We start from the raw sequence: 26,514 nt of genomic DNA on the forward strand, positions 1-26,514 counted from the left end.
GACCGGGTTTTCTCGAACTCTTTGTATTTTTGTTTGTTTGGGTGCTAGGATGCTTACATTGTGCTATTGTCACATCTGGCTTCCAGGACTTAGCATACCGTTACAGTTGTACTTTTTGTCAATGTCACAGTTACGCTGAATTTTCACGGTTATCAGTTGGCGCGCATAATAGAGCCTGAACGCTTTCTATGAAACAGAACTGAATAGCATTTGCATTTCCTGTGAGTTCAGTTTTTTTGTGCTCTATTTATGGTTTTGGCCATAAAGGGGTCCCGTGTGAAACACGATACCTGACCAGCCAGCAAGGTTTTTCTTATGTGTTCATTATTAAAGGAGGAGAGCCGAGCTCCAAAGAAACCAATATGCCTACGCAAAACACAGTTAATTTGTGCCTCAAGCCAAGTTTCAGAAAATAGCTCTCACGATTCACGTACAGCACGTGAAGACAGAGAGCCACAGGGACCTCCCAATAAACAGAGTGGTAGGGATACAAGCAAGTCTTATGCAGGAAAACAATCCACGATTTACAGAGAAAGGCTGAGTTGAACAAAGATGAATTGCTTCTACAGTGAATTCAATTTCAAAAGTATATGCTTACTGCAATAGCATATGCTTTTCACTATCCAAAGTAAGCTTGTGCTTTGTTTTTTGTTTTGTTTGCCAATTACAGTGAACAACTCATTAGTATTTGTCCTCTCTTGCAAGCCCATTTCTGCGCTCAAGAGGACAAGAAAAGCCAGCCTTGGGCTTGTGAGCATCTGACCTTCTGCCTAGAAAATAAAGCACAAAGCAGCCTGCACTGAGATCTCCTGGATTCAAAAAGTACAGGGATCAGCAGCTGCCAGAAAATCCTGGGTACAGATGAGAATACATCGCATCAGCTCAAGCTAAGCAGGTGAATGTCTCTTGTGAATCCATGTGGTGAAATATACCAGACAGAACAAACAGTGGAAAAGGGGGGGGGGGATGTTTTTTTTTTTGCCATCTCTCCCTCCCCATTCTATTTCTGGTGGTCCCACTTATTCCTAGAGTTAGCATAGCAGAATGCATGGCAGACTGCATAGGGAGGGAGGGAAGAGAATTTAGAAATCCAAATCCACAAGAGCTACTGTGCCCAGAGAGGATAGGAACCAAGCTTGTATTACGGAGGCAGTGAGTGAACATAAGAAAAAAGGTAAAGGTAGAAGAAGAGTTGGATTTATATCCCCCCTTTCTCTCCTCCAAGGAGACTCAAAGGGGTTTACAATTCTCCTTTCCCTCCTCCCCCCACAACAAACACCCTGTGAGGTAGGTGGGGCTGAGAGAGCTCCAAAGAACTGTGACTAGCCCAAGGTCACCCAGCTGGCGTGTGTTGGAGTGCACAAGCTAATCTGGTTCACCAGATAAGCCTCCACATCTCAAGTGGCAGAGTGGGGAATAAAACCCGGTTGAAAGCAGATGCACGTTCATCTGGATAATCGGGTTTGATTCCCCATTCTGCCACTTGAGCTGTGGAGACTTATCTGGTGAACTAGATTAGCTTGTGCACTCCAACACATGCCAGCTGGGTGACCTTGGGCTAGTCACAGTTCTTTGGAGCTCTCTCAGCCCCACCTACCTCCCAGGGTGTTTGTTGTGGGGGGAGGAGAATTGTAAACCCCTTTGAGTCTCCTTGCAGGAGAGAAAAGGGGGATGTAAATCCAACTCTTCTTCTTCTTTAGGTACCCAAACAAAAACTCAACATTTTAAAAACTCTTATGAACAAGAACACAAAGGCTTCCAACAAAAGTTAAAGGGCTTTCACTCAGAAGAAACATTCGGTATTTAAAAGGATCTTAAGATTCCAATCCTCCGAAAGCTTAATAGTTACCGATTCCCAGCTTCTTCACTGAACTAGAGCCCAAACCATCTACTGTCGTATGATCAAAATTCAATATGCTGCTGAATGGCACAAAAGGCCAGTAGAAAATCTCTACTCCGTATGAACTTAAAAGCATGTAAAGAACGTACTCTTTGTTCCCGCTTGTACAAGAAAAGTGAACAAGGAACTTCAGCAGCTGCAGGCTTTCCAGACGTGCAGGCAGCCACTGGCCAAGCTGAAAACCCAGCACTCCCCAAGTCCCGCATTTAAGCTATTAAACACCCTCAAGGATGCTTTCCTACAATAACACATGTGGGGATGTGATGTTCGGCCGTTTCAAATTATCCCAGGAACCACATTTCCCCTCCAGCTCTGCAACATGCACTTACTTGCCTCTGCGCTCCTCTTTCAGGGACAATGAAGATGACTAAAGGGTAGAACTACTTTTACTTTTGGAGGCCACAGAGCAAATCAAGCGGTTGGGATACAGCATAGTTAGCAAAACTATAAACAACGGGGAAAAAACGCTAAGTGGTTGGACTGTTTGCAGCAGATGTCTCCAGTGGAAATAAAAATTAACAGTTTGGAAAGTAGCAGCGTGCAACTTTGGGAAAACTCTGTCGTTATGACTGTGCCACCCCCCACCTCCGAAACCTCTTCATTGTAAAACCCACACACCTCTTCACAAATATCCAGTTCACCAGTTGTCTGACTGGTAACAGACTGTAAGGATGAGACTACTATGCGGGGGGAAAAAACACCTCCCCCATTTTAAATTAAGCATCTTAATGAGGCTTTTCTTTTCTTCCACTGAACTCTGCAGACCCCCACCGCTGCTGCTGCGATTTCATTTCCACACTACATTTGTTTCCTGCTGTACAGAAGGAGAGGTCAACAAAAGGCACAGTTGCCAATCTAAGAGGACGAGTCTGAGGAGTCGGGAAAAAGTTTTATCTAGATGATGGCCCAACCTACCCCAAACCCAGGCATGCATGTTTATTTAATGGCCCTAACTACCCCATATTTAATGGCCCCAACTGCCCCCAAACCAGGCATGCCTGTTTTTGGAAGGTGATTCGCAAAGCACATTTGGTCTCATTTCACAGAACCTAAGAAACAGTGGGCATTTTTACATAGAGGCTCATTCCGCACATGCAGAATAATGCACTTTCAAACTGCTTTCAGTGCTCTTTGAAGCTGTGCGGAACAGCAAAATCCACTTGCAAACAGTTGAGAAAGTGGTTTGAAAATGCATTATTTTGCTTGTGCAGAAGGGGCCAGAGATTCGAACTGTGGTAAGATGTGACAGCCCAGGAGGGCAAGTTTGTAAAGGAAAAGGATAGTAAACCATTGCAACAACTCCTGCAAGTATTCCCTGCTTTCCTGGCATTGTTTTATACCTTGCAATCCACCTTTCGTATTGCTTGAAGACTACCTTACTTTAGATAGTTTGGTGTAGTGGTTAAGAGCAGGTGGGTTCTAATCTGGAGAACCGGGTTTGATTCCCCACTCCTCCACCTGAGTGGCAGAGGCTTATCTGGTGAACCATATGTGTTCCTGCACTCCTACATTCCTGCCGGGTAACCCTGGACTAGTCACAGTTCTTCGGAACTCTCTCAGTTCCACCTACCTCACAAAATGTCTGTTATGGGAAGAGGAAGGGAAAGGAGCTTATAAGCCACCTTGAGTCTCCTTACAGGAGAGAAAGAAGGGGTATATATCCAAACTCCTCCTCTTATTATTATTATTATTTATCACATCGTTCGACAATTTTGTAATCCTAGTCTGACTGCACTGGTCGCTGGCTGTCTTCTGTCAGAGGTCCAACTTTTCTAAGGCCGTTTCCGCACGGGCGGAATATGGCGGCCTGGGGACAGCAAAAACGCCGTCCCCAGGCCGCCATTCGCACAGGGGGTGCAGCTGCATCGCAGCCGCGCCGCCCTCGCGCCGCCCGACTGGCGCGAAGCCGGCGTTTCCGGAGTGCGCTGGGAAGCGCACTTTCCCGGAAACGCCGGCTTGAAGCCGCTGCCGTGCGAACGGCAGAGGCTTCAAGGCGCCTCCCCCCCACTCCCTCCCTGCACTTACCTTGTCCCCGGGCCTCCGGTGTGTTGCCGAGGCCTGGGGACACGCCCCCCTGCCCTGAGATGCTGGAGCAGGCGTGCAGGACCGGGGGGGCGTGTCCTCAAGCCTCGGCGACGTGCCAGAGGCCCGGGGACATGCCGGGTCGGCCGGGCAACGGCGCTCTGCGGCTCCATCATTCCGGCTCTTTCTGGGACCGTCCATGCGGATGGTCCCAGCGTTGTCGGGTCGGCGCAAAATGCGCCGACCCAGCCGCTTCCGCCTCCGTGCGGAAACGGCCTAACTTGTGGGCACATTTAGAATCCTGAATAGCATGGATGGCACAGCAACAGAACGGCTGCCACAGGAGGCGGAGTCAGTCACAGAATGGTTGCTGCAGATTAATTTCAGTAATACAGCATAAATCCTTGCGCTATGGTGGCAGCTGAAGCCAAAACAATTCTAACAAATCTCCATGGCCAATCCAACCTCAAATAGTCAGCCAGAAGTCTTGTTGGGCAAAAACCGTCCCGCCAAGTGCCAGAAAATGTGTCAGCAGGCACTGGAGCCACGTTGGGGACCCCTGTCTTATACTCTGTCTGCCTGCACTGTTTTACATCCTGTAATCCATCCTGAGTCTCGCTGAGAAAAGTCAATAAAATAAAATAGAATTTCCTGCAGTGGGTTGACTTGCTAGAAGTGCACACTGCATCTATTGTACCCATGGAAACAACTCCGTGGCATCCCTGCAAACACGTGCAAAAGGCATACAAGAAAAACCTATCTCCTGTTTTTAAGGACACATGAACAATTCTTGCTCATATGGATAATCAGCTTCGGTAATTTTCAAACAAGGAGCTTCTCAGAAACTGGACCAGGGACTGAAAATCAATGAAGATGAACACGCTTTTTCTCAAAGAAACCCTGAACAATATTTACTCTTACCAATCTTTCCTTTGTAGTGGATTGACATAGGAAACAATGGAATAAATTAACATCTGTCTGGATGTACAAGGTGATAATAAAGTGTAAGGCAGGGAACTCCAACCTATGGCCTTCCAGATGTTCGTGGACTGCAATTCCCATCAGCTCTGCCAATTGGTCATGCTGGCAGGGGCAGATGGGAATTATAGTCCATGAACATCTGGAGGGCCAAAGGTTGGAGACCCCTGACTTAAACTATTCCTACCCATACTAGCGATACCATATTAATTGAGTAAGCATCTTTAAAAGTGCCCCAGTACCCTCTCCTGTTCATAGGGAGTTTCTCTGCAGGCAAATGACCAAGGAAAGAAAGGAGTGTGTAATCCGTACATCTACATCAAAAGTCCGTTTCAGACCCAGCTTTGTATGAATAAATGAAAATGCTGTGTTGGATGAAAACATGTGAGCCTTTCAGACCTCTCAGTTGCAAAAACCACCCTTCTGCAAAAGAGTTCCCGAGCGCTCTCTCAGAGTCTCCGGTTATTGTGTGACAATCTAAATAGAGCTCCCTTCCAAGGCACAGTGAAGTTCTGAAGCGACAAGCGATTAAGATCTTCAATACAATACTCATCTCTTTCACGTCATAATCCTCCCTGAAAGGAACCCGCGGAGAGAAGGGCAAGGCGGTTAAGCCATCTTAAAACCAGTTTATGATAGAAAGATGGATCTTATGTTAACAGACTCTCTCCTGAAACTGACTTTGTTCTTGGCTGCATTCACCGAGTTTGTTCTGGAAGCTGCAAGGAGAGGGTGCAGATGGACTTCCCACGTGCCTTGAAGGGCAGCTGGCAATAGGACCCCGGGGATAACACTCGAGAGCAAGCTCTTGCTATTCCCCACTCTGCTTGCCTTCATCAGCAGAAAAATTCCGCAATTTGAGATTAGGTGGTCTCGGGATTCGGCAGCTTGCGTACCAAATAGTTACCTCCCAAAGGTTCAAGCCGCACATCCGATGCCATGTGACACCCCTGCACGCACAGATCCGCTTCCATCTTGGTATTGCATTCCATCGTGACAAATACTGGAGTCCAGTATGCGGGTGGGCACTTTGCTATTGTTTAGGGCACTTAATTCATATACACAAATAACTTTAACTGACCTCTGCGGATGGTTTTTAGACTGCCAGGTGACAAAGTAGGGTTAAATTATTATCGGTACGATCTCCCCCTCCCTGCGACCACACCTGGAGCATCCCCTGCCCGTTCTTGGATTGCTGCTAATCAGGTAAGCTGTTGTGATGCATCCTTCTTCTCTATGCATTAAAATATTGTGCATTGTGTTAGGTGCCATCGAGATGCTTCCAACTCATGGTGACCCTATGAATCAATGTCCTCCAAAGCATCGTATCGTTAACAGCCTTGCTTACATCTTGCAAACTGATGGCTGTGGCTCCCTTGATTGAGTCTGTCCACATCATGTTGAGTTTTCCTCTTTCCCTACTGCCTTCAACTTTTCCTAGCGTTATTGTCTTTTCCAGTGACAATTACAGGAACTGTTTTGTACGGATAGTAAGGTGCACGACTGAAGTTTCAGTCCATATTTTGCATAGACTATGCAAACTATCTTGAGCCAACTTTTTCAATGAGAAAAATGGCACAGAACTATTTTTAACAAATAAACAATAGACCCACAGCCATGTATCCAAAGTGAAGCAAAAGAATCTATTTAACAAGCTTAAGCACCCTGATCACAGTACAATAACTACTCCATTTCATCCTTTAATCAGAGAACGAAACCCGAGTCTTCGGGAAGAGAAGGAAGGAAGCTTGGCTGAAGTACAGTCAGGTTGACATAGAAGTTCCCAGTTCGACTGCACCCAGAGACTTTTAAAAATGTAAATATTTAAATTCAATTCCTTAAGAAGAATAGCACATTTGAGATTGCACAGGGGGAGTCATGTTAGTATGCCACAGGGAAACAAAAGTACACTTTGTGGCACAGAGGCTAATATAAGCTTCCATGAATTTTATTAAGTTGCAATAAATCTGTTTGTCTTCAAAGTGATGTAAGATTCTCCACAAGACCCAGGAGAATTCCAGAGAAACACAGAAGACATAACACTGCTGAGGTAATGGCAAAGCATATATAGAATAGGAAACTTTGCAAGCCCAGGCTGAGGTTTCTCTCACTAGCCTGGAATTTCACTGAGATGAACTGCAGAACCTGCACAGCTTGAACCCAACCAAGCTACACAAAACTCAAGTCTGGTTCAAACATAGAACACTCCATACAGAAGTCTGTGGAACTGCACAAGACTACTGACGATGCAGAGGTCAAGTGGAATTGGAGACTGTGCTAGCTACTTCCGCTTGGGCTCTTACCCAATTTGGACAACTGTACAGTTACCTCTTTCCTATCGTGGCTTTCCCCATCATGGTTTCGCTATATCACAGGTCGACATGAGAAAGCATCTCCTGTTAGCTCCCATTGGACTCCCTTTGGGGGTTTATAACTTTGGCCCCCCTGAACAACTCAGGTGGTATCATCAGGACAGTCTCCAGATGATATCCTGAACTTTTGATGCTGCTAGCTTTAAAAATGCGCCCCCTGCAGACTGAAATGCAAAAAACCACCCAAAAATACAAAAAAATCAGACGTACCCGAATTTTTCAGGTATACCCAAATATTCGGGTATATTCGAATATGTTATTTGTCTATTTGGATATACAGAACATTTTATGCCCATATAAATCCGAATCTGAATTTTACCAAATTTCTAGGGTATTGACCAAGCCTAGGGTGAACTAGGTCTCAGCGTTGCGACACCAACAACAAAAAATTCTATATTTTCTGAATTTAAATATTTGGCTCTAAACAAGATCGAAGAACCCTTTAAGGACCTCTTGAAAATTACAGGACATTTTCTCCCACTTCAGCCCCTACCTGGAACGCCTCCTGCTCATTCCTGGACTGTTGCTAACCCGGTAAGCTGTCGGAATGCACCTTTCTTCTCTGCGCCGCTCAGGTGTGTGGGCCCTTCTCCGGGGTGATCTTGAGCGAGATCTGAACAAGAGAGAGGGGAAGTTTTAGCTTTCTTCAGGATGGAACGCTTTGGCATTTATTTCAGTTCTTGGTTTCAGACAGTACTTATGGTCTCCAAGCCCCATTTAAAGGTGCGCCCCAATATATCATAAACACTTTTTCTCCCTTAACAAGATAGGTTTGAGATATTGTCAGCTTCCTGTGGGTTTCTTTTTTTAAAATCACATTCATATACTCAAGTACCCAAATCCCTTGATTCCAAAGCAAAATACATTTTAGATTGATTATTCTCTCCTGTACTAAACAGTGGTTTAGGAGATAATGTACACTCTGACGGAATTGCCAAGATAATGTGTGCGCAAATCTTTTAGGGACTAAAACTAGAGAGTTGGATCCTGCAGATCTGTTCTGCTAATGGTGGCCCTTTCTCTCGCAGAAGGAACCTTCCTTGTCTCAAGTGAATTGAGCCTCTTGAGAAAAGAGAAGGCTCTCTGAATCAGTACTGTTGATTTAGGAGGCCCAGTTTTGTAAGATATACAGGGCAACACAGAGCTGACACGTATAGATGGGGAGGAGAAGGAGAGGAAAGAAGAATCGACTTTGCTAAACCCCTGGGAAATTTAGTGGCCCTCAGGGAACTGACAACACCCAACATTCTATGTACCAGGCTGAAGAGAGTAACCATTTTAGTTTGGATATTCCTGTTAAAATCAACTAAAAGCCCGTGACTGGAATTCTTCAGCCCTACAGAGAGAATGCAAGTGGAAACCTGTCCCCTGTTAAAGATCAGAGATAATCAGAAGAGCCCAGAGAGTTGGAACAGCGTGGTGTGCTGTTCGGCACGGAAGACATTCACTGGGGAAATGGGAGACAAGAGAATCTTGGGGCGGGTGGGGGGGGGAATCATGAATGAAGTCTATCTGGCGGGGGGGGGGGGATCCTAGCTCAGTGTCTCTAATCGCCTTTCCATTTTGGTAGCCCTTTCAATTTTACCCCTTGTCGAGTTTGCTGCCACCAGTTTACGCCAGATCAAACCGATATTTCCCCTAACGGCTGGGTTTGCGCTAGAGGCTATTTCTCACATTTGCTTTAAAAGACAAACCTGGGTGACCCTGGGCCTGTCAAACTTTCTCCGCCTGACCTACCGCACAGGATGGTTGTGAGGATAAAACGGAGGGGAGGAGTATGATGTAAGCTCCTCTGGGTCCTCACTGGGAAGAAAGGCGGGGAATGTATTAATTAATGAACTAGACATACCTGGAGCTTGAATACCCTTAATATGTCAGCGCTTGCGGTAAGCACACCCTGATTTCAGAGGGGGAAAAAAATCCAAGCTCTGGAGCCAGCTCTAAAACTTTTTACCTTGCTCTCTCCAAAAATACAGGGAATTTACACTGTAGCTTTGATGTTATGTTACTGCAACCTTTTCAGACGCAGGTGCAACTCCAAAGCTCATGGCAGCATCCTTCAAAAGGGACGTTAAGAAGCAGACCCTCTCCCCCGAGGAAGCGGTCTGAGAGCAGTGCTTTTTCTGCAAACTGCTGTGTACGCATTTCCTTCCCCTTGCATGCCTAGCCTATGCTCGGGGATAAAAAAGAGGAATCCTGAAACGGAAAATGGAGGGGGGAGGTACTCTGTCATATGCAAAAGATGCTGTTGGCACACTGGACTACAGAAAATACTGCAGCTTCGCTTAGGGATCTGATCTTTCCCAGAAAGATTGGGGGAGAGGGGGAGAATAATAATAATAATAAATAATAATAATAATAATAAATAAGCAGTTGATAGAAGTTGGAGGTCAGTCAGACACCTTGATCTTTTACCGGGATCTCCCTCAAATGAGCTCCGGCAGTCATATCTTTGCGCTGTCGAGGCTGCCTGAGAACTCCTGCGCTCTGTTGCGGCTCCCAATGACGGGCTGCTCAGCCACGGCTCCATGCTCAATGTCCCTGTGGATTCTGGGAGTCTGTGATATGGAGGCACACACTTCACATTCAGAACAAAACGGGCTTAACGTTGGGGAGGTAACCAGGGTTCGGAGAAAGCTCCCATCCCTTAACCACAGCCCTTAATGGAAGCATGCTTCAAACCATTTCCACTTACACGAGCCCAGACATTCAGGAGGAGAACCAGCATCAAGTTTAAAATATTTATGAGTATCATGCAGATATTTTTACAGAGCGGCTTCGGCTGCGTTATCTTTTACTGCTGTTCTAAGCGGGGGGAAGGGCCGTTGCTGTTAGTTTTCCAGTGATAAAAGGCTGAGCTTTTCTTAACATGACAAAGCTGGTGGGTTATTACAGCAACCGACTGCATGAGATATTCATAAGGCCTCTCTGACTCCATTAATTGAAGTTAATACCAACCATCTTGCTCAACCAGGCTCTCTTAAAAGTCCCATTATATTGAAAGACTCGGTGCATCAAGCTACATCTTTAGAAGCTGAGTCTGCATGTTGCCCCTGGGGGACAGTAAGGAATTCTGAAATGCTGCCAAACTCCCGCTTTTGCCAACCAAACATGGAGGAAGCCATTTCTAGCTCGTCTCCACTCATAGTTTGGAACAGAGGCACCAAGTTTACCTATGCCGATCAATTCATCTTAAGAAACTAATCCTTTAATGATGCCTCTCTCTGCTAATTACTACACACAGTTCGTTAGCTGGGCAAACAGAGTAGGTGGCTTAGCAAGTAATCCATTATTGAAGTATATAAAGAAAAATGATTAATGTGAAATGAAGTTTCCAGCTCACCTGAAAAGCAAATTTGCAGCCTGCAATTCTCTCCCCCCCCCCCCAAAAGACTTATTCCGAAGAAGCCAAATTCATGAAATCCACATTAATGCTTCTCTCGAGGTGGCCTTAATATAATGGGACTTTCTGAACAAATGGGTTTCAGTTGCAAGATTTTGCAGCAAAATCATTAAGTCGGTCACTGTATGATAGCTTCTTTTGACAATCCCTTCGACTTGCGCCACCATTCTTCCCTCTCGCAAAATTACTCCGCAAAACATAAAGAGAATGCACACGCCCCAATTATTGCAATCCTTATTTGTATTTACTGATACTCAGCTGTGAAATTTGAAACTTCTCAACTAGAACATAACACATTAAACCCGCCAAGTCTTATGCTTCATATCTAGTAAATCACTGTACCACGGAGAGTCTGTTTGCATCATGTTTTTCATGGGCTTTACCACCTACTGGGTGAAATATAAGAACCTGGTGTTGAAAGCAGAACATAAAAGGTCTGACTCCACTTCCCTCCTTCCCTCCTCCCCCCGCCCCCCACATAGCTAAACAGTTCCTCTGATTGGGGCACAAAATAAGAAAGGAGGACTGTAGGAAGGTGGGAAAGGAAATGGGCTAAAGATGGCAGGGGTTTTTTGCTCATGAATACAATCATCAGACTTCAGAACATGTCTTTAGGTAAGTAACTATATTTGCAAATTTGAATGTGCTCTAAAGTACACGCTGGGCTATGGCAAATCAAATTTGCAAGCCAGAAGCTGTTTCTTCATGAAACAGATGTCTTTATCTACAGGAAGGTGGCAATAAGCTCCTTTTTTCACAGTTCTTTCTACAAGGGCCAGATACCTTAAGAGGGATTGCTAGGATTCTTGGATTTCCAGTTAAAGCCTGTCCGAAGGGTTTAAAAATACCAGCAGTTTAAGGCGCTGTCAAAAGACCTGTACCTCTATTCACGTTAATACGTACAATTAAAAATAAGTTGATTCCAGGGGATAATTTAGGGTCCAAATATTAGTCAAGACTCAATGTGATGAACAGGAACATACCAGGTTTTGCCAGGTGCTTAAAATGGAATCCTTAAGGGATTCCCTTTGTTCCAGCAGCCGTACATTCACACACTGTAGTTTCTTTCTGATCTGAAACTCTAGGCAACATTTGCAGGTGAGCCACTACAAGTGTGGCATTTATCCCAACAATGCTTTCAGTGGATCTGCTGCCTTTTCAAACATCTATTCAACATATTATTTATTTTTTAGATTTATAACCCATTCTCTCTGCCAAAGCAGGCTCAGAGCTACTTGCAACATTTTGATAAAACCATATGCAGTATAAACAGCTAAGTATTCCAGTGTGGCGGCTGAGAGCCAGTGTTAAGAGTGGCGGGTTCTAATTTGGAGAACCAGGTTTACTTCCCCACCCCTCCACATGAAGCCTGCTGGGTGACCTTGGGCTAGTCACAGTTCTCTCTGAACTCTCTCAGTCCTACCAACCTCACAAGGTGCCTATTGTGGGGAGAGGAAGGGATTGTGATTGCAAGCCGCTTTGAGACTCCTTGAGATACAGAACAGTTGGGTATAAAAACCAACTCTTTTTCTTCCGGAAGGCAAACAAATCCTAACAGCTGCTTAAACAAAGTCAAGGCAGAGTTCTTAATTTTTCTGCCAATTGCTTATCAACTTAGCTGTCCTGCAAGACAGAAGTCATATTCAAGATAACAGCTCTGCCCAAAGATGGAATCTGTATGATGCTAGGCTTGGCAGAATTATAACGCATCTTCCATGTTTGGAAATTTACCCAAGAGATAATTTGAAATTCTAAAAAATCATTAAAAAAAAAATGAACAGAACAGGAAAAAGAGAGTAAAACCCATACACAGCATCAATTACAGTTACATCAAAAGAAAAAAGAAAAAGTATGGACATAATAATAATAGACAATGATATAGTGAACAGTAAACAATAAAAGATGAAAGCAACAATGATGAGCACTAAATAGCAATAAAATGAGTGTTAAATCATCATAAGCTATATACAATACTTGATAAACACAATAATAATGATAGAGAGTATTATAAGACAAATTCTAATGAAATAGAATGGACATAAAAAAACTTAAAAGTGCTAATTACTGTTATAAATTTCTAAACTTCCCAAATATTGAAAAATTTCACATATCATCATGCATTCAGAATATATTTAAATGCTTCTTTCTCCCCTCCTTAACACCTTTTCAATACAACATATCAAGAGGATTAGTAATAATTCTAATATATCATTTCAACAACCTCATCCTCTGCTTTCCATTTTTTATGTAAAATATAAGTAATATGTCTTGAAATTCTCTGATTGGCTTTTTATGCATATAGTTTGACAATTTTGCCACTATTGCATAGATCTGATATAATTATGGACTGCATCAACAGGTGGGGGTTTGCCAGCACCGCATCATCCGCATAATGTTTCATTCTAAACTCTTCTCCATTCATTTTCAATCATTTCATCTAGTTTTGCTTGATCTTAGTAGCCAACACTTCCAGCACAAGTACAAATAGAAGTGGTGACAATGGACAGTCTTGGCCTTTCTTTTTTTAATTTGACACTCCATTTATTAAAATCTTTGCCTGATTGTTTGTATAAATATTCTGCATCCAGTTTATTAATCTTGAGTTGCAATTTAAACTTCTAAGTGTTTTCAATTTTAAAAAGGCCAAGTTATATTGCCAAATGCCTTTTTTTGCATCAAGGACATAAATACTGCCTCTCCTTTTTTCCTAACAAATTCTATTGCATTAATACATTGCTTTTCATTAATTTCTTTGGTACAAAGTCCGTCTGATCTGTATAAATTAATTTTGTTAAACATTTCCTTAGTTTTCCTGACATCAAAGGTAAAAGTTTTATAGTCCACGTTCAGTAATGAGATGGCTCTGTCAGACTGTAGTAGCGGATCACTGCCTTCGTTATTTATCAACTTTATGTAAGCTTATTTTTATGTAAGCTTATTTTTGCAGTGGCAGTATTATATTTTTTCCAAGAACAAATTTCTGTATAGTTTGTGATAATTCTTGAATCGTAATGGTTTGATTCAATATATCCCTGCATCCAGATATGAACTTCTCAGTATGTATTCCATTTATATATATTCCTTCTTTTGTTGCTGATTCCTTTTTGTGTAATTCTAAAAAGAGAGCCAACTGTTCCTGTATCTCTTTTTCTACATTAATTTGATCTCCTTGCTTCACCCCTGTTACTATTCTTCTTCCACTGCCTTCTCTTAAATGATGTGCCAGGTACCTTTGCATGTTCAAAATGCTTCTGCCTCAAAAATGTTAATTTCTTCAGTCTCTCCTCAGTTTGATGCAGATCTAATTGTTTGTTTTTTTGGTTTGCGTCTCTCTCTTTCTTAGTTAAGCTATTAACCTCCCTTCTTCTTCTGTACCTTTTCTACATTTTTCCTTTGTCTTCTTGTAATAGAAGATTGTAATTAAATCTCCATCTTCCTCTTTTATCTCTGTTTTCTTGCCAAGTTACTGCTAATGGATTGTAAAATGCAAATGCCTTGTATCTTTGCATCCTCTAGACAGATAACTAAGGTTTTTGATGTCCAGCAAACACTCTCTGATACTTCTGCAGAAGCAGTTTGGATTTATATGCCGCCTTTCTCTCCTGTAAGGAGTCTTAAAGTGGTTTACAAACTCCTCTCTTCCTCTCCTGACAACAGACACCTCATGAAGGTGGGGTTGAGAGAGTTCTGAAGAACTGTGACTAGACCAAGGTCACCCAGCAGGATTCATGTGTAGGACTGGGGAAACAAATCCAGTTCACCAGATAAGAGACAGCCACTCACGTGGAGGCGAGAGGAATCAACCCCAGTTCTCCAGATTAGAGTCAACTGCTCTTAACCATTACACCACACTGGCTCTCAATTGTATCTTCAACTGTAACATTTCCATGTCATTATGAACGTTTTTAGAAAGTTTTCCTCCACTGTTCTTTTGGACTTTTAAAAATTCATTACCGCATTCATGTCTCCAAAGATTATCTCTTCTTGAAAATCTAATTTATTCCAAACAGCTGGTCAATATCTGGAAAGTCTCCCTGGATCTTCAGGTAGTCTTGTAACAACTTGCAAAAATTGCCTTCTAAATTTGTCCTACTAAGATCATCTGGAACTCCCCTACATTGCATATTATTGCTTCTGCACTGCACCTCCAAAGTCTTAATCCTTTTTTCCATCTTTTCCATCCAAAGGTCTTTTCCATATATACCCTTTTCAACCAAACGAACTAAGTAGAATGATAACTTCATCCACCACGTGCTGGACAGTCTTTGTTTCAGAATGCTCTGCTTGGTCCTAGCGTAAGGTGACCAGATGGTCACCTTCGCAAACTGGGACAGGCGAGCGGGCGGCCGCGCCCATGCGCACGCAGCCGCAGGAGCGCACGGCCTTCTGGGGCGCTCCTGTTTCCCGCCCTGTCACAGGGCGGGAAACGGCAGTGCCCCAGAAGCCCGTGCGCTCCTGCGGCTGCGCGGGAGGCTGCCGCACTGCCTTGCGCCCCAGAAGGCAGTGCGACAGCCTTCCAAAACCCAGGACATTTGAAAAAACCTGCAGGACATGGGACAAGTTGTTTCAAGGCAGGACTGTCCCGCCAAAAGCGGGACGTCTGGTCAGCCTATCCTAGTGCCTACTTAGTTCTGTTAGGTAGGAACTAGGACCCAAGTGGAGCAAACCAGTCCAGCATGTAGTGACGTTACAATTCTACTTAGTTCTTTTGGTTGAAAAGCATACAAGTGCAGCTCAATTCCTTTCTGTCTTTTTTTGATTCTTCTGATTTCTGGTGTATTTTTAAAATTTCAATTACTGTTGTTGATATTGCCTGTCTCATGCCTTGAACCTCTTTTTTATCCTTTCATGTGTGTTCTCTTCCACTTGTCTAATTTTTTTCTTGAGTTCTTTCTTCTGATTGTTTACTTTGGTTGCTGGCTTTGCTATTTCAAAGTTTCCGAAAGCTTGTCCGTTACCTCTAAAACATCCAGTTTATCCCTGCCCCTTCTCTTCTTATTTTCTTGGTGTACCCCCAATGCCATGTAGTCTTTCTTCTTTGCTTACATATTTTATACAATCTTGCCATATACCAGTGATGGCGAACCTTTTCGAGACCGAGTGCCCAAATTGCAACCCAAAACCCACTTATTTATCGCAAAGTGCCAACACGGCAATTTAACCTGAATACTGAGGTTTTAGTTTAGAAAAAAACGGTTGGCTCTAAGGCGCACGTTACTCAGGAGTAAGCTTGGTGAAGCAACCGTGCAACGTTTCGAATGGGTGAATCACGACCCTAGGAGGGTTTACTCAGAAGCAAGCCCCATTGCCAGCAACCGAGCTTACTCCCAGGTAAAGGATTGTGCCCAGACTAGCCTAGATGTGTGTGTGTGTGTGTGTGTGTGGGGGGTGATTTTCCACCCCCCCACATGATGAACTATGTGCACGTGTGCCCACAGAAAGGGCTCTGAGTGCCACCTCTGGCACCCCTGCCATAGGTTCGCCACCGCTGCCATATACTATTTTAAAAACTAAATTCTCACACACATTCAGAAATATCTAAAAGCACCAATTTTATCATCTATCGCTCACATAACAATGATTAAACCAAAATGTATAGATTGAAAACTCAAGATTTTTCATAAAACAGGTAATTTAGACAGTTGAGCCAACTGACTACCAACTTAATTTCTTAGTCGTGCTATTAAAAAAGGCAGCCCTATTAAAAAAGCCTATGTGAAGTCCATATAATAAAGAAGGAAAAGAGAAGGAAGATAAAAAGGGGAAGGTCTATCTTATAGGCTTCTAAAGGCTGCCTTTCCTTCACAGTCCTTGTTGGTTTCAGAGCCTGCAGATTCCTGGAAGGAGTCTGGAAAGGATCACCTGTCAAAATTGTCCCCCTGGAGAGGTGAGAGGATGCGAAATATTCCTTCTCACCCAGCGTTCCACTTCAAACATCCCCAGTGAGGAAAAGCCCCTGGAGAAATTCACAGGAACTTTTATTCAGATTTTCCCTGGAAATCTCGAAAAGTTGCAACGTTTGATGCGCTGGGGCCCTTAATGGAACTGTAATGCACAGGCTAATCAGGAACCAGGAAGAGATGCTGAGACAGCTTTGAACAACTTGACACCAAGCCTGCCTTGGCAGCCACGTCTTGAGCTGTGAAGCTGGAAGATATTTCCACAAGGTATTCTGGAAGTATTCTGACAGCACCTCCACAGAATCAAAGAAATATGTTTTGAACAGACTTAATGTTTAATATTACACTGTATATTTTAGGGAGAAAACTGTACTACTGCAGTGCTGATACAATCTCTGCAGGCTGATATCATCTCCCTAGCCTTGGTAGTATTTGTCAAATGTCATGATCAGCTCCTGACGCAGTGCAAGGAATTTGTGGGTCTGTATGAGACCCTGTGAAGAGAGTTAAGCAAGACAAATGTCGTGCATTTCTTTCAAACGTTACTGTTTTATCAGACATGTTCTGTGGTCCTGAAATGCAAACCAGATAAATGGAAAAAAAGAAGGAACACAGAAGAGCTTCTAAGGATAGTTTTAGTTCAGTACTGAACTCACCTGGAATGCCGGACAGTTCTGTATGCAGTAGGAAGCGAGTGCTTGGCTTTCAAATGTGACCTAGACCTGGACTTCGAGGAGGAATGATACTTGGAAGCGGGTGACCGGGATCTCGACCGGGATCTTTTTTTGTGCTTCTTTCTCTTCTTCTCCTTTTCTTCCTCTCTTGGAAGCTCTCTGCTTTTGCTTGAAGGCCTTTCCGATACTTTCATTTCCAAGGCTGGCAATGTCCTCACGTTGGTCAACAGAGCACAAGGCATGCTATTGACAGTCTGGAAGTTAAATGGTCACAGGTTATCATTACAGTTATGGGTACCGAGTGTGTTTAAATCCTATCCTGGAAGTACAGGTTAAAACCTCAGCAGCCTTCATGGACTCGCTGCATAGATTTGGCAAGTTAACTGCAGATTGTTTCCCATCTATAAAATGGGAACATCAACGCCCTGTTCTTTATCTTGTACATTTTTCTCCTGATCCCCCCCCCCCCCCAGGAAGCTTAGGACAGCAAACATGGTCTTCTCTTAATCACTATACCGGTGAGATAGGTTGAAAGAAATTGATTCGTCCAAGGTCACCAGTGAGCATCACTGCAGTGTGCAGATTTGAACTCACCTCTTGCTTAGCTTCACTCGATAACTCTAGGAAAACTGAGTTTTTTTTATACTCGCCCGATGGAAAGTTTTTTTCCCCTATACATCCAACAGCAGTTAGAATCACGACAATTTTTTCTGATAGATGCAATTAATAAACAGAAATATCAGCAAGAGAGTCCTAATTTCTAATAGTAATTTTCTAATAAAACCATTTGCCTGCAGAAGCCATCTGTAAGTCTGGACAGCGTGGCTAATTTTTAGCTCCAAGCAACAGCTGACCTGAAGAAAAAGAATTATCTCTGCTTTACATGCTGGCTGTGATGAGACAACTTCTCATATCCAGCAAGACAGTGGATTGCTTTATGATGTTCGCAAGCCGTCTGCTTAAATATTCAGTAGCCACTGCAGCTTACTAGGTTTTTATCTTCAGAAGAACATGTCCAATTTTCCCAAGCTTTTCAGTCAGCGGCATTCATAAACCAATGGGATGCAGAGGCATAAAATGGAGCTTGGGGCATAGTAAAATCTGGTATATTTTTAAATATTCAGTTTGCTTGGGGAGGGGGAGACAGTGGTGCCGATGAAAATATTAATATTAAAAAGTTTGCCCTGTTTCACTACATCGCTGAAGATCATCAAGATACCACTGACAGAGGCCTGTTGGAAAGATGATGTGTATACATGTTGTCATTTGGTGTACAGAGAATGCAATAAGATTACTTAGGCATGGTACTGCTTTGATTAAGGGCACCACAAAAACCAACCAAGTGGAAAAAGCCGCACTGGTACAAACAACAATCATACACATTTGGAATGCAAGAGGCCTGTTTCCCTTAAACAAGTGCTTCATTCTAAGAATTTTTTTAAAAGGCCCACTTTTATCGAGGTACCAAAGAAAGGCGAGGAGAAGCATGACTGCGTCCAAATGACTCTAAGATGGCGATCTTCTCATTAGGGTCTGGGATCTTGGTCTGTGCCAGCCAAGTAAATGGAACAATCCCTGCAGCAGGAACAAGGAGCGTTTGGGGCCCATTTCACCACAGGTATCTCTGTGTGGACCCTTGACTTGGATAGCCCAGGCTAGCCATATCTTGAAGGATCTTGGAAGCTAAGCAGGGTAGTCTCTGGTTAGTACTTGGATGGGAGACTACTGAGGAAGACCAAGATCGCTAGGCAGAGACGGGCCACATTAAACCACCTGTTTGTCTCATGAAGTGAAAACTCTATGGAGTTGCCATGGTGATTTGATAGCGCTTTATACACATCTGGTTGTTATTATCGACAGTAAATGTTATCACTCTTTGGAGGAGTTGTTTATGCTCATGCATCTGATGTCCTTGCCTCATCCACACGAACGATTTTTAGCTTGACCCCTCTATATACAGTGTCTCAAACATCACATAACCCTCATTCGATTTTACTTTGTTTTCTCCCCCCAAAACATTTGGACTGCTATTATGTTACACAGCACATTACAGATCTCCTGAATTATAACCTTTTTAAGCCTTCCATGACCTAGGACCAACGCATCAAAAGGATCAAAATGCCTGCCTGTGGATTTGAAACGGCACCATCGCGGTAGAGGTGCTTAGGAGGTGCTGCAAAGCTATTATTTTCTTTTTCTAGAGCTTTTGATGTGGTAGAGGCATAATGCCTTTTAAAGTGGGAGGCAGCTGAATTGGAATTTTGTAGGCTGACTTGGGCTACAGGAAAGATGGGCAATATATATTAAATAAAATAAACAAATCCAGCAATGTGATTTCCAGATATCAATGGTGAGCTCCAGGTTGCTTAGAAAAATACAGTTGAGAACCATATTATATCTGCTAGGCACAAGCCTAGACCAATTTATGCTGTGATCCCCATACTGCCGAATCAGGTCCCTTCGCTCCTCGGACGAGAACCTGCTGGTAATCCCTGGCCCGAAGGATGTCTGGCTGGCTGGTCTCGACAAGGGCCAGGGCCTTTTTGGTCCTAGTCCCTACCTGGTGGAATGAACTCCCGAGCACGATCAGGGCCCTGTGGGATCTGGATTATTTCGGCAGGGCCTGCAAAACGGAGCTTTTCCACCGGGCATTTTCTAGAGGCCAGCCAGGCTGACATATATTATCACTGGTCTCCAGGGGGATTGTGGGGTTTAAGTTGCCATCTTGTGTATGAATGCTGGACTGCTGTATTTTAAATATTTATTGCTTACTTGAACCATATTGTATTCTAGATTGTTGCATAGCTGCCCTGAGCCCTTTGGGGATGAGCAAGGTACATTTTTTTTAAAAAAAATACTAAAATAATAAAAATAATAAAAGCATCCAAGAACAATAATCTGCATCTTAATTTTTTTTAAAAGGCAAGTTAGGGTGGAGTTGGTGGGAGAGATGCTGCTATCTGGATGCGGCAGGGTTTCTGTACATCTTTTCTATACATCTGGCAAGCACAGATAGCAAAGCAGATTTTAAGCACTGGTGTCACTGGATGACAGATGATAGGCACACTGGCTGATTCTGCATGGGCCAAAAACAGCAGTGTGAAAATGGTGTGAAAATGGTGTAAAAGGGCTTAAAATGGTGTAAAAGGGTTTATACTGTTTTCACACCGTTTTCACACCACTGTTTTTGGTCCATGCAGAATCAGCCTGTTTATACAACACTGATTTCATTTCCAACATTTTAAGCCACTTCTCCAGTGAGCTAACACAGAAAAGGAAACTTCACTCTACCACACCACACCACACAGAGCAGGTGATGACAGGGAACCAGAGGCAGGGCGATCTAATTAGCCTGTGGATCTAAAACACGGAAAGACTAAGACACGAAGCAAGAAATAAAAGGCTGCTGAATCACACAAGGGCAACCGTTAGGGTGTTTAGAAATTATGCAGCACCGTCAGTAGTGCGGATAACTTTCACGCCAGCAACTCTGCCAAGAGGGCTTTACAAAATCCTGGGCTCTGCCTCTTGGTCATGTGAAAGCACTGAGAACTGGCTTTTATATACAGAAATACAACTAAAGGCAATCCTTTTTCCAACCCAAATAAACAAATGCCTTATAGTAACGTTAATATCAAGATCCATGCAAACATTTCTGCGACAAGCCGGAACTGACAAGCTCTTCTGATCTGAAAAGTCCTTCGGTTATCAACATCAGCACAGCAGAACAGATAGGAAACGTTAGCTGTGCCCTATCTGGAACTATTTCAGGCTAAGCAAACCCCCACCTAGATCCACGACTTTCCTTGGCCAGAATCAATAAAATGGCATCCTTGATCTACAAGTAGCTGCTAGATTCATGGAGCATAACTGACTTCAGTGGCCTTTTAAGGAACTCGCAGCACCACATTAAAGCAGCAAAAGGTGAAAGCTCTGATTGCAAAGAAGGGGCTGAATCACAAAATGCACACAAAACAACATTGCTTATGTATATTTAATGGCACCTTCACATGCACTTCCCAGTATTAAAGGTTTCAAAGGACAGTCTCTAATGTTATGCTTATAACAAAAGCACGGCAGCGATTTAAAAATAAACCAAGATGGCTCTGAGTTATCAACGTGACGTGTACGGATGTGTCAAGAAAAGGACACGTGCACTTTTAACGGTGTGAGCAAGCATCGTCTGAAGAGTAAAAACACAAGATCTGACCAGGATTTTAGTGACTCAGATCTGGGTGAACTGCAGTGCAATATTAGCAATTCCTAAGAGATTCTTTCATTATTGCAAAATAAGTTTTCTGCAAAAAAATTATAATTTGGAAATAAGGAAGAAAAACTTGGACGAGCAGCCCTGAACAGATGACCTACTGCAAAATTTAAAGGCAGAAGAAGTGGGGAGCAAGATAAAGTGGTAGAGGCATTCCATGTATGAAGGGAACAGAAGAACTGACCCTTATTTTGAATGGTGCTTTCTGATGTTTCACAGCGAAATTGCAAGAAAAGCCAGAACAAAATCAAAGGAGGTTTTCAGTGCTGTGAGGTCTGGAAGGGGAGCAGAGGAGCTCTTATTAAAATGTCAAAGCATTTGCTTAAGTGTAGGCGGCAGAATCGCACATTGGGACAGAAAGGATAAAAACCAGTGGAAATTAAAGATGGAGGCACCAGGAGCTTCCCATCTTTGAAAGATCAGCTGTGCTTGAACAGGCTTGTAGCAGGCTAAGATGGCAAGCATCAGCCCGAGAAAGTCGGAATCTGAGTACAATGACCTTGTAATCATTTGAGTGTCAGATCATAGTGCAGACATCAGGCTTTGTTTATGTGGAAGTTACGAGATCAGAGAGGGATCTGGGCTTAAGTCTACTTAAGTGCAAGACTTTTAAAAGTGAAAAGATATATGGCACCTTTATCCCCACCCCCCCAAAAAAAGAACAAGAAAAAATCTAAGGCTCATTCTGCACATGCAAAATAATGCACTTTCAAACTGCTTTCAGTGCTCTTTGAAGCTGTGCGGAATAGCAAAACTCACTTGCAAACAGTTGTGAAAGTGGTTTGAAAACGCATTATTTTGCGTGTGCGGAAGGGGCTTAAGACTACTAATGAAGAAATATTAACTGGGAGTGGAGCCTTCTGCCTCCTCAATTATCTGAGAAAAATGCTGTCGTACGCGGTCAGTACATATGAAAATCACCCCACAATGAAGCAGAGATCGATCCAACAGGGAAACCTATTCCTGAAACCTGTTTGAATTTTTCCAGTAAATGTAAGCAGTACAATTTTGGTTTTTTTTAATGATATCCATATTTCCATATATGTAGCTGTTTCATTTGCACATTTGAAGAAGAAGAATTTGGATTTATATCTTGTAAGGAGACTCAAAGGGTCTTACAAACTCCACAACAGATACCTGGGGAGGCAGGTTGGGCTGAGAGAGTTCTGATGGAACTGTGACTGGCCCAAGGTCACCCAGCAGGCTTCATGTGTAGGACTGGGGAAATAAATCCAATTCACCAGATAACAGTCTGCCAGTCCTATGGAGGAGCAGGGAATCATACCCAGTTCTCCAGTCAACTGCTCTTAACCACAACAGCACACTGGCTTTCTCTATGCCATGCCGGCTGACACAATGAATCATATCTTGGCAGTATTTTGCAATACTTTGCAATATTCACTAACAGTAAGGGCACACTTCTTGGGGTGCTGCTCTGATTTACTGAAGAATTTGTTTTTATAAAGCTACTTGGCTGTTTTTCTTTTTCTGCAACTTTTTCTGCAACTAATTATTCTGTACTTCTTCATACGGCCTTCAGGGCAGCAAGAGGCTTTATCGCACAACAGCTTTACCGTGTTTTATTTAATTCCTTTGTTGACACTGTCTATGTTTTGTGGATTTACAACCTATTAAGGACGTATGTGATGGATAAAAGCAGGAAAGAAACACATTAATAACAACATAAAATCTCTTCAAGGCTTTACAAGCGACACGGTTGAAAACGTGGCTCTTGTACTTTCATCAAGCAGAACAAAGCAAGAAGTTGCAAATGCACATGAAGGTTCCAAATTTAAAAAGTGGTACACAAAGATAGGAATACTTGGAAAAAAATAGTCAGTGAGGAAGCACGGTACACCTAAAAGCCAGATGTTTTGCTTGGAGTTAAGGACTACCACAATTGGTTGAAACGTTTGAACAGTTATCTACTATTCTATGCCAGTGTGCTTTCAAACATGCCATTGAGAGCTGGCATGGTTTAGTGGTTAAAAGCAGGTGGATTCTAATCTGGAGAACTGGGTTTGATTCCCCACTCCTCCACCTGAGTGGCAGAGGCTTATCTGGTGAACCAGACGTGTTTCTGCACTCCTACATTCCTGCTGGGTGACCTTGGGACAGTCACAGTTCTCTTTGAACTCTCTTAGTCCCACCTATCTCACAAGATGTCCGTTGTGGGGAAAGGAAGGGAAAGGAGTTTGTAAGCTACCTTGAGTCTCCTTACAGGAGAAAAAGGTGGGGTATAAAGGCAAACTCTTTTTCTTCTTCTATGCAGGTCATGACCTAAGGTGCAAGGTCATGACCTAAGGTGTATCCTGAGCACAGCACTTATCACTTCTGTAATTTTAAATTTAGGATAAAAGAAAAGGGACCGGCAAAGGTGAGGCATCAGCATGAAATGCCTGAAGACTGCTCCTTCATTAGACGATGAGAGAAATACGTTTTGAGAAATCATTCTTTTCAAGAAGACAGATTAGACCAGGGGTAGGGAACCTGCGGCTCTCCAGATGTTCAGGAACTAAAATTCCCATCAACCTCTGTCAGTATGGCCAATTGGCCATGCTGGTAGGGGCTGATGGGAATGGTAGTTCCTGAACATCTGGAGAGCCGCAGGTTCCCTACCCCTGGATTAGACTGTCCATTAATTGCTTGGAAATAAGAGTTCAAAATCATTCCTGTGGCTTCTCGCAGGTGGTTTTAGCGTCTGGCATAAAAATATTGTCTCTCGCTGCAATATGATGTTGGAACGGCCTACTGACAAAAATGCAACTGCAGCGAAAACAGTCTTGAGCAAGAAGTCTTCAAAATGCCAGAAAGTGGAGCACACAAACAAAACATTTTTATCAGCCGTGTCAGGGGAATCAATATTTCGTTTGAAGGCACAAAAATATTCAAGCACAGTTCAAAAGCAAACAATGCCGGCTCTTCTCTAAGCAGCATCTGAGTGCAGCAAAACCTGATAGCAAGTGTTCACCTGAATGTTCCCACAAAGCTATGAAATATATTCCTTTGAAACATCTGGTGATCCGGAGTCCCAAGGAAGTATAAAGCTAAGGGCAAGGCAATGAGCAAAAGCTACATGGAGTGGAAGAAGAGTTCTAATAGAAAGAAAATCATTTTTTTTTCACAGTACAGCTGTGCTCTGTTTCACATAAAGGTGTTAGACCCTGTCTCACGGAAAGTTAAAAATGTGGTCCAGAGTTGTTTGGCCGAAATCGTGTGCTTCCACACTAAAAAATATTCCCTTGGGGTCACCTGAGTGCTGGCCTGCCGTTCAATTTGAAGTCTGCTTTCAAAAATGTTTGTTGGAAAGCGGGCTTCTAGTTTGTGCACTGAGATTTATGCACTTGTGTAGAACTGGCTTTTGGTGAAATTAGGGAAAGTATTTTGTATTGTTGAAGGCTTTCACTGCCAGAATCAACTGAGTGCTGAGGATTTTCCAGACTGTGTGGCCGTGGTCTGGCTGTTTTTGCTCCTCAAGTTTTGTCCACATCTATGGCTGGTATCTTCAGAGGCATGCCATGGTAAGGTGTGTTTCGAGAAGCGCTTCTTACGGTGACATGCCTCTGACAATGACAACCAGAGATGTGGGTGAAATGTTAGAAGCAAAAACAACCAGACCACAGACACACAGCCTAGAAAGCCCACAACATCCCCTTTATACACCAAAAGAAGAAGAGTTTGGCTTTAAACCTTACCTTTCTCTCCTGTAAGGAGACTCAAGGTGGCCTACAAGCTCCTTTCCCTTCCTCTCCCCACAACAGACACCTTGTGAGGTAGGTGGGACTGAGAGTGTTCCAAAGAACTGTGACTAGCCCAAGGTCACCCAGCAGGAATGTAGGAAACACATCTGGTTCACCAGATAAGCCTCTGCCGCTCAGGTGGAGGAGTGGGGAATCAAACCCGGTTCTCCAGATTAGAATCCGCCTGCTCTTAACCACTACACCACACTGGCTCTCTTTAAGTACACATATTATTTTACAATCTTTATACTCCACCTTTCTCCCCAATGGGACCAAAGCAGCTTATATCCTGTCCTCTCTTCCTCTTTTATTCTCACAACACCCCTGTGAAGTAAGACAGGCGGAGAGTGTCTTGCCCTAGATTACCCAGCAAGCTTCCATGGCCGAGTGGGGATTAAAATCTGGCTCTCTGAGATCGTATTTCAAAACTCTTCTCACGATATCATGGCAACACTAAAAACCCGGAAACGGAGTCCACAAGTGAACTGGGATATAAAGTTTGTGTTGACAACGACACAGAGAAAAGACGGCGTGGGAGGGGACGAAGATGAGGAAGCTGCACAGATATTGGCAAAGCAATAAGGAAACCAGGTAGTGAGATGAACACAAGGTTGTCTTAGAGAGGTTAATGAAAAGCTCACACAAGAGATAGGATAAAATCAAGAAGAACTATTATTCAATTCTCTAATCCCTTTTGGAAAGTTCCAAACTTTAACCTCAAAGACCCTTGAGCAAATGTGTTCTAAGCTGCATGTGAACAGAAAGTCTTGGAATAGACCTTTTTTTTCAAGCTCTCAAGAGAGGCATATATTTAATCAATCCTCCTCCTCTGAATATCAATTATTTTTCCTTCATGAGGAACACAGGCTCTGCTTCAATTCCTATTATGGGTAGAAGCCATTTACCGGGTCCTAGTTATTGACATACCTGCTTGATGTATGCGAATGAGAAGTACCAGCTAAAGCCTGGTGACGCAAAGCTGGATAAGTGCTTAACAACATTTATAAACCCACAGCAAATCAAGTTTATTATGACAGGCCATTACTGTGCTAGAAAAGGCTGGGGAAAAGTTGACGACGTACGATCCACGGCAGCTGAGATGTTAAACAGTGACTCCGCGATTGCTAGTACGAAGAGGTGAACACCTGTTGGGAAGAAAAGGGTCTGAAGTTCACCTAATTGGAGCTCTCACGCCCACCCACCCTTCCACGTCAAGCCATGATCAACTCCCAACACAGCAATGCCCTACGAAGCTAAA

At 43.3% G+C, this 26,514-nt stretch overlaps 1 protein-coding gene across 5 annotated transcripts in view; it reads right to left on the reverse strand.

The window, feature by feature from the left end:
- Positions 1-26,514, reverse strand: part of LOC125443139 (splicing factor SWAP) — a 113,236-nt gene that overhangs the window by 13,178 nt on the left and 73,544 nt on the right. For 4 of the 5 annotated variants that reach the window (XM_048515076.1, XM_048515075.1, XM_048515077.1 and 1 more), the window contains 3 exons: positions 17,232-17,503; positions 9,675-9,830; positions 7,766-7,885 (listed from right to left, as the gene is read on the reverse strand). In XM_048515076.1, coding sequence (XP_048371033.1) covers positions 7,766-7,885; positions 9,675-9,830; positions 17,232-17,503 — 548 coding nt within the window. The remainder of the gene's footprint in view (positions 1-7,765; positions 7,886-9,674; positions 9,831-17,231; positions 17,504-26,514) is intronic. The other variant, XM_048515078.1, reaches the window with a different exon arrangement.

The sequence above is a fragment of the Sphaerodactylus townsendi genome, linkage group LG13, assembly GCF_021028975.2.
Source record: "Sphaerodactylus townsendi isolate TG3544 linkage group LG13, MPM_Stown_v2.3, whole genome shotgun sequence".
In the NCBI taxonomy this organism is placed as follows: Eukaryota; Metazoa; Chordata; class Lepidosauria; order Squamata; family Sphaerodactylidae; genus Sphaerodactylus; species Sphaerodactylus townsendi.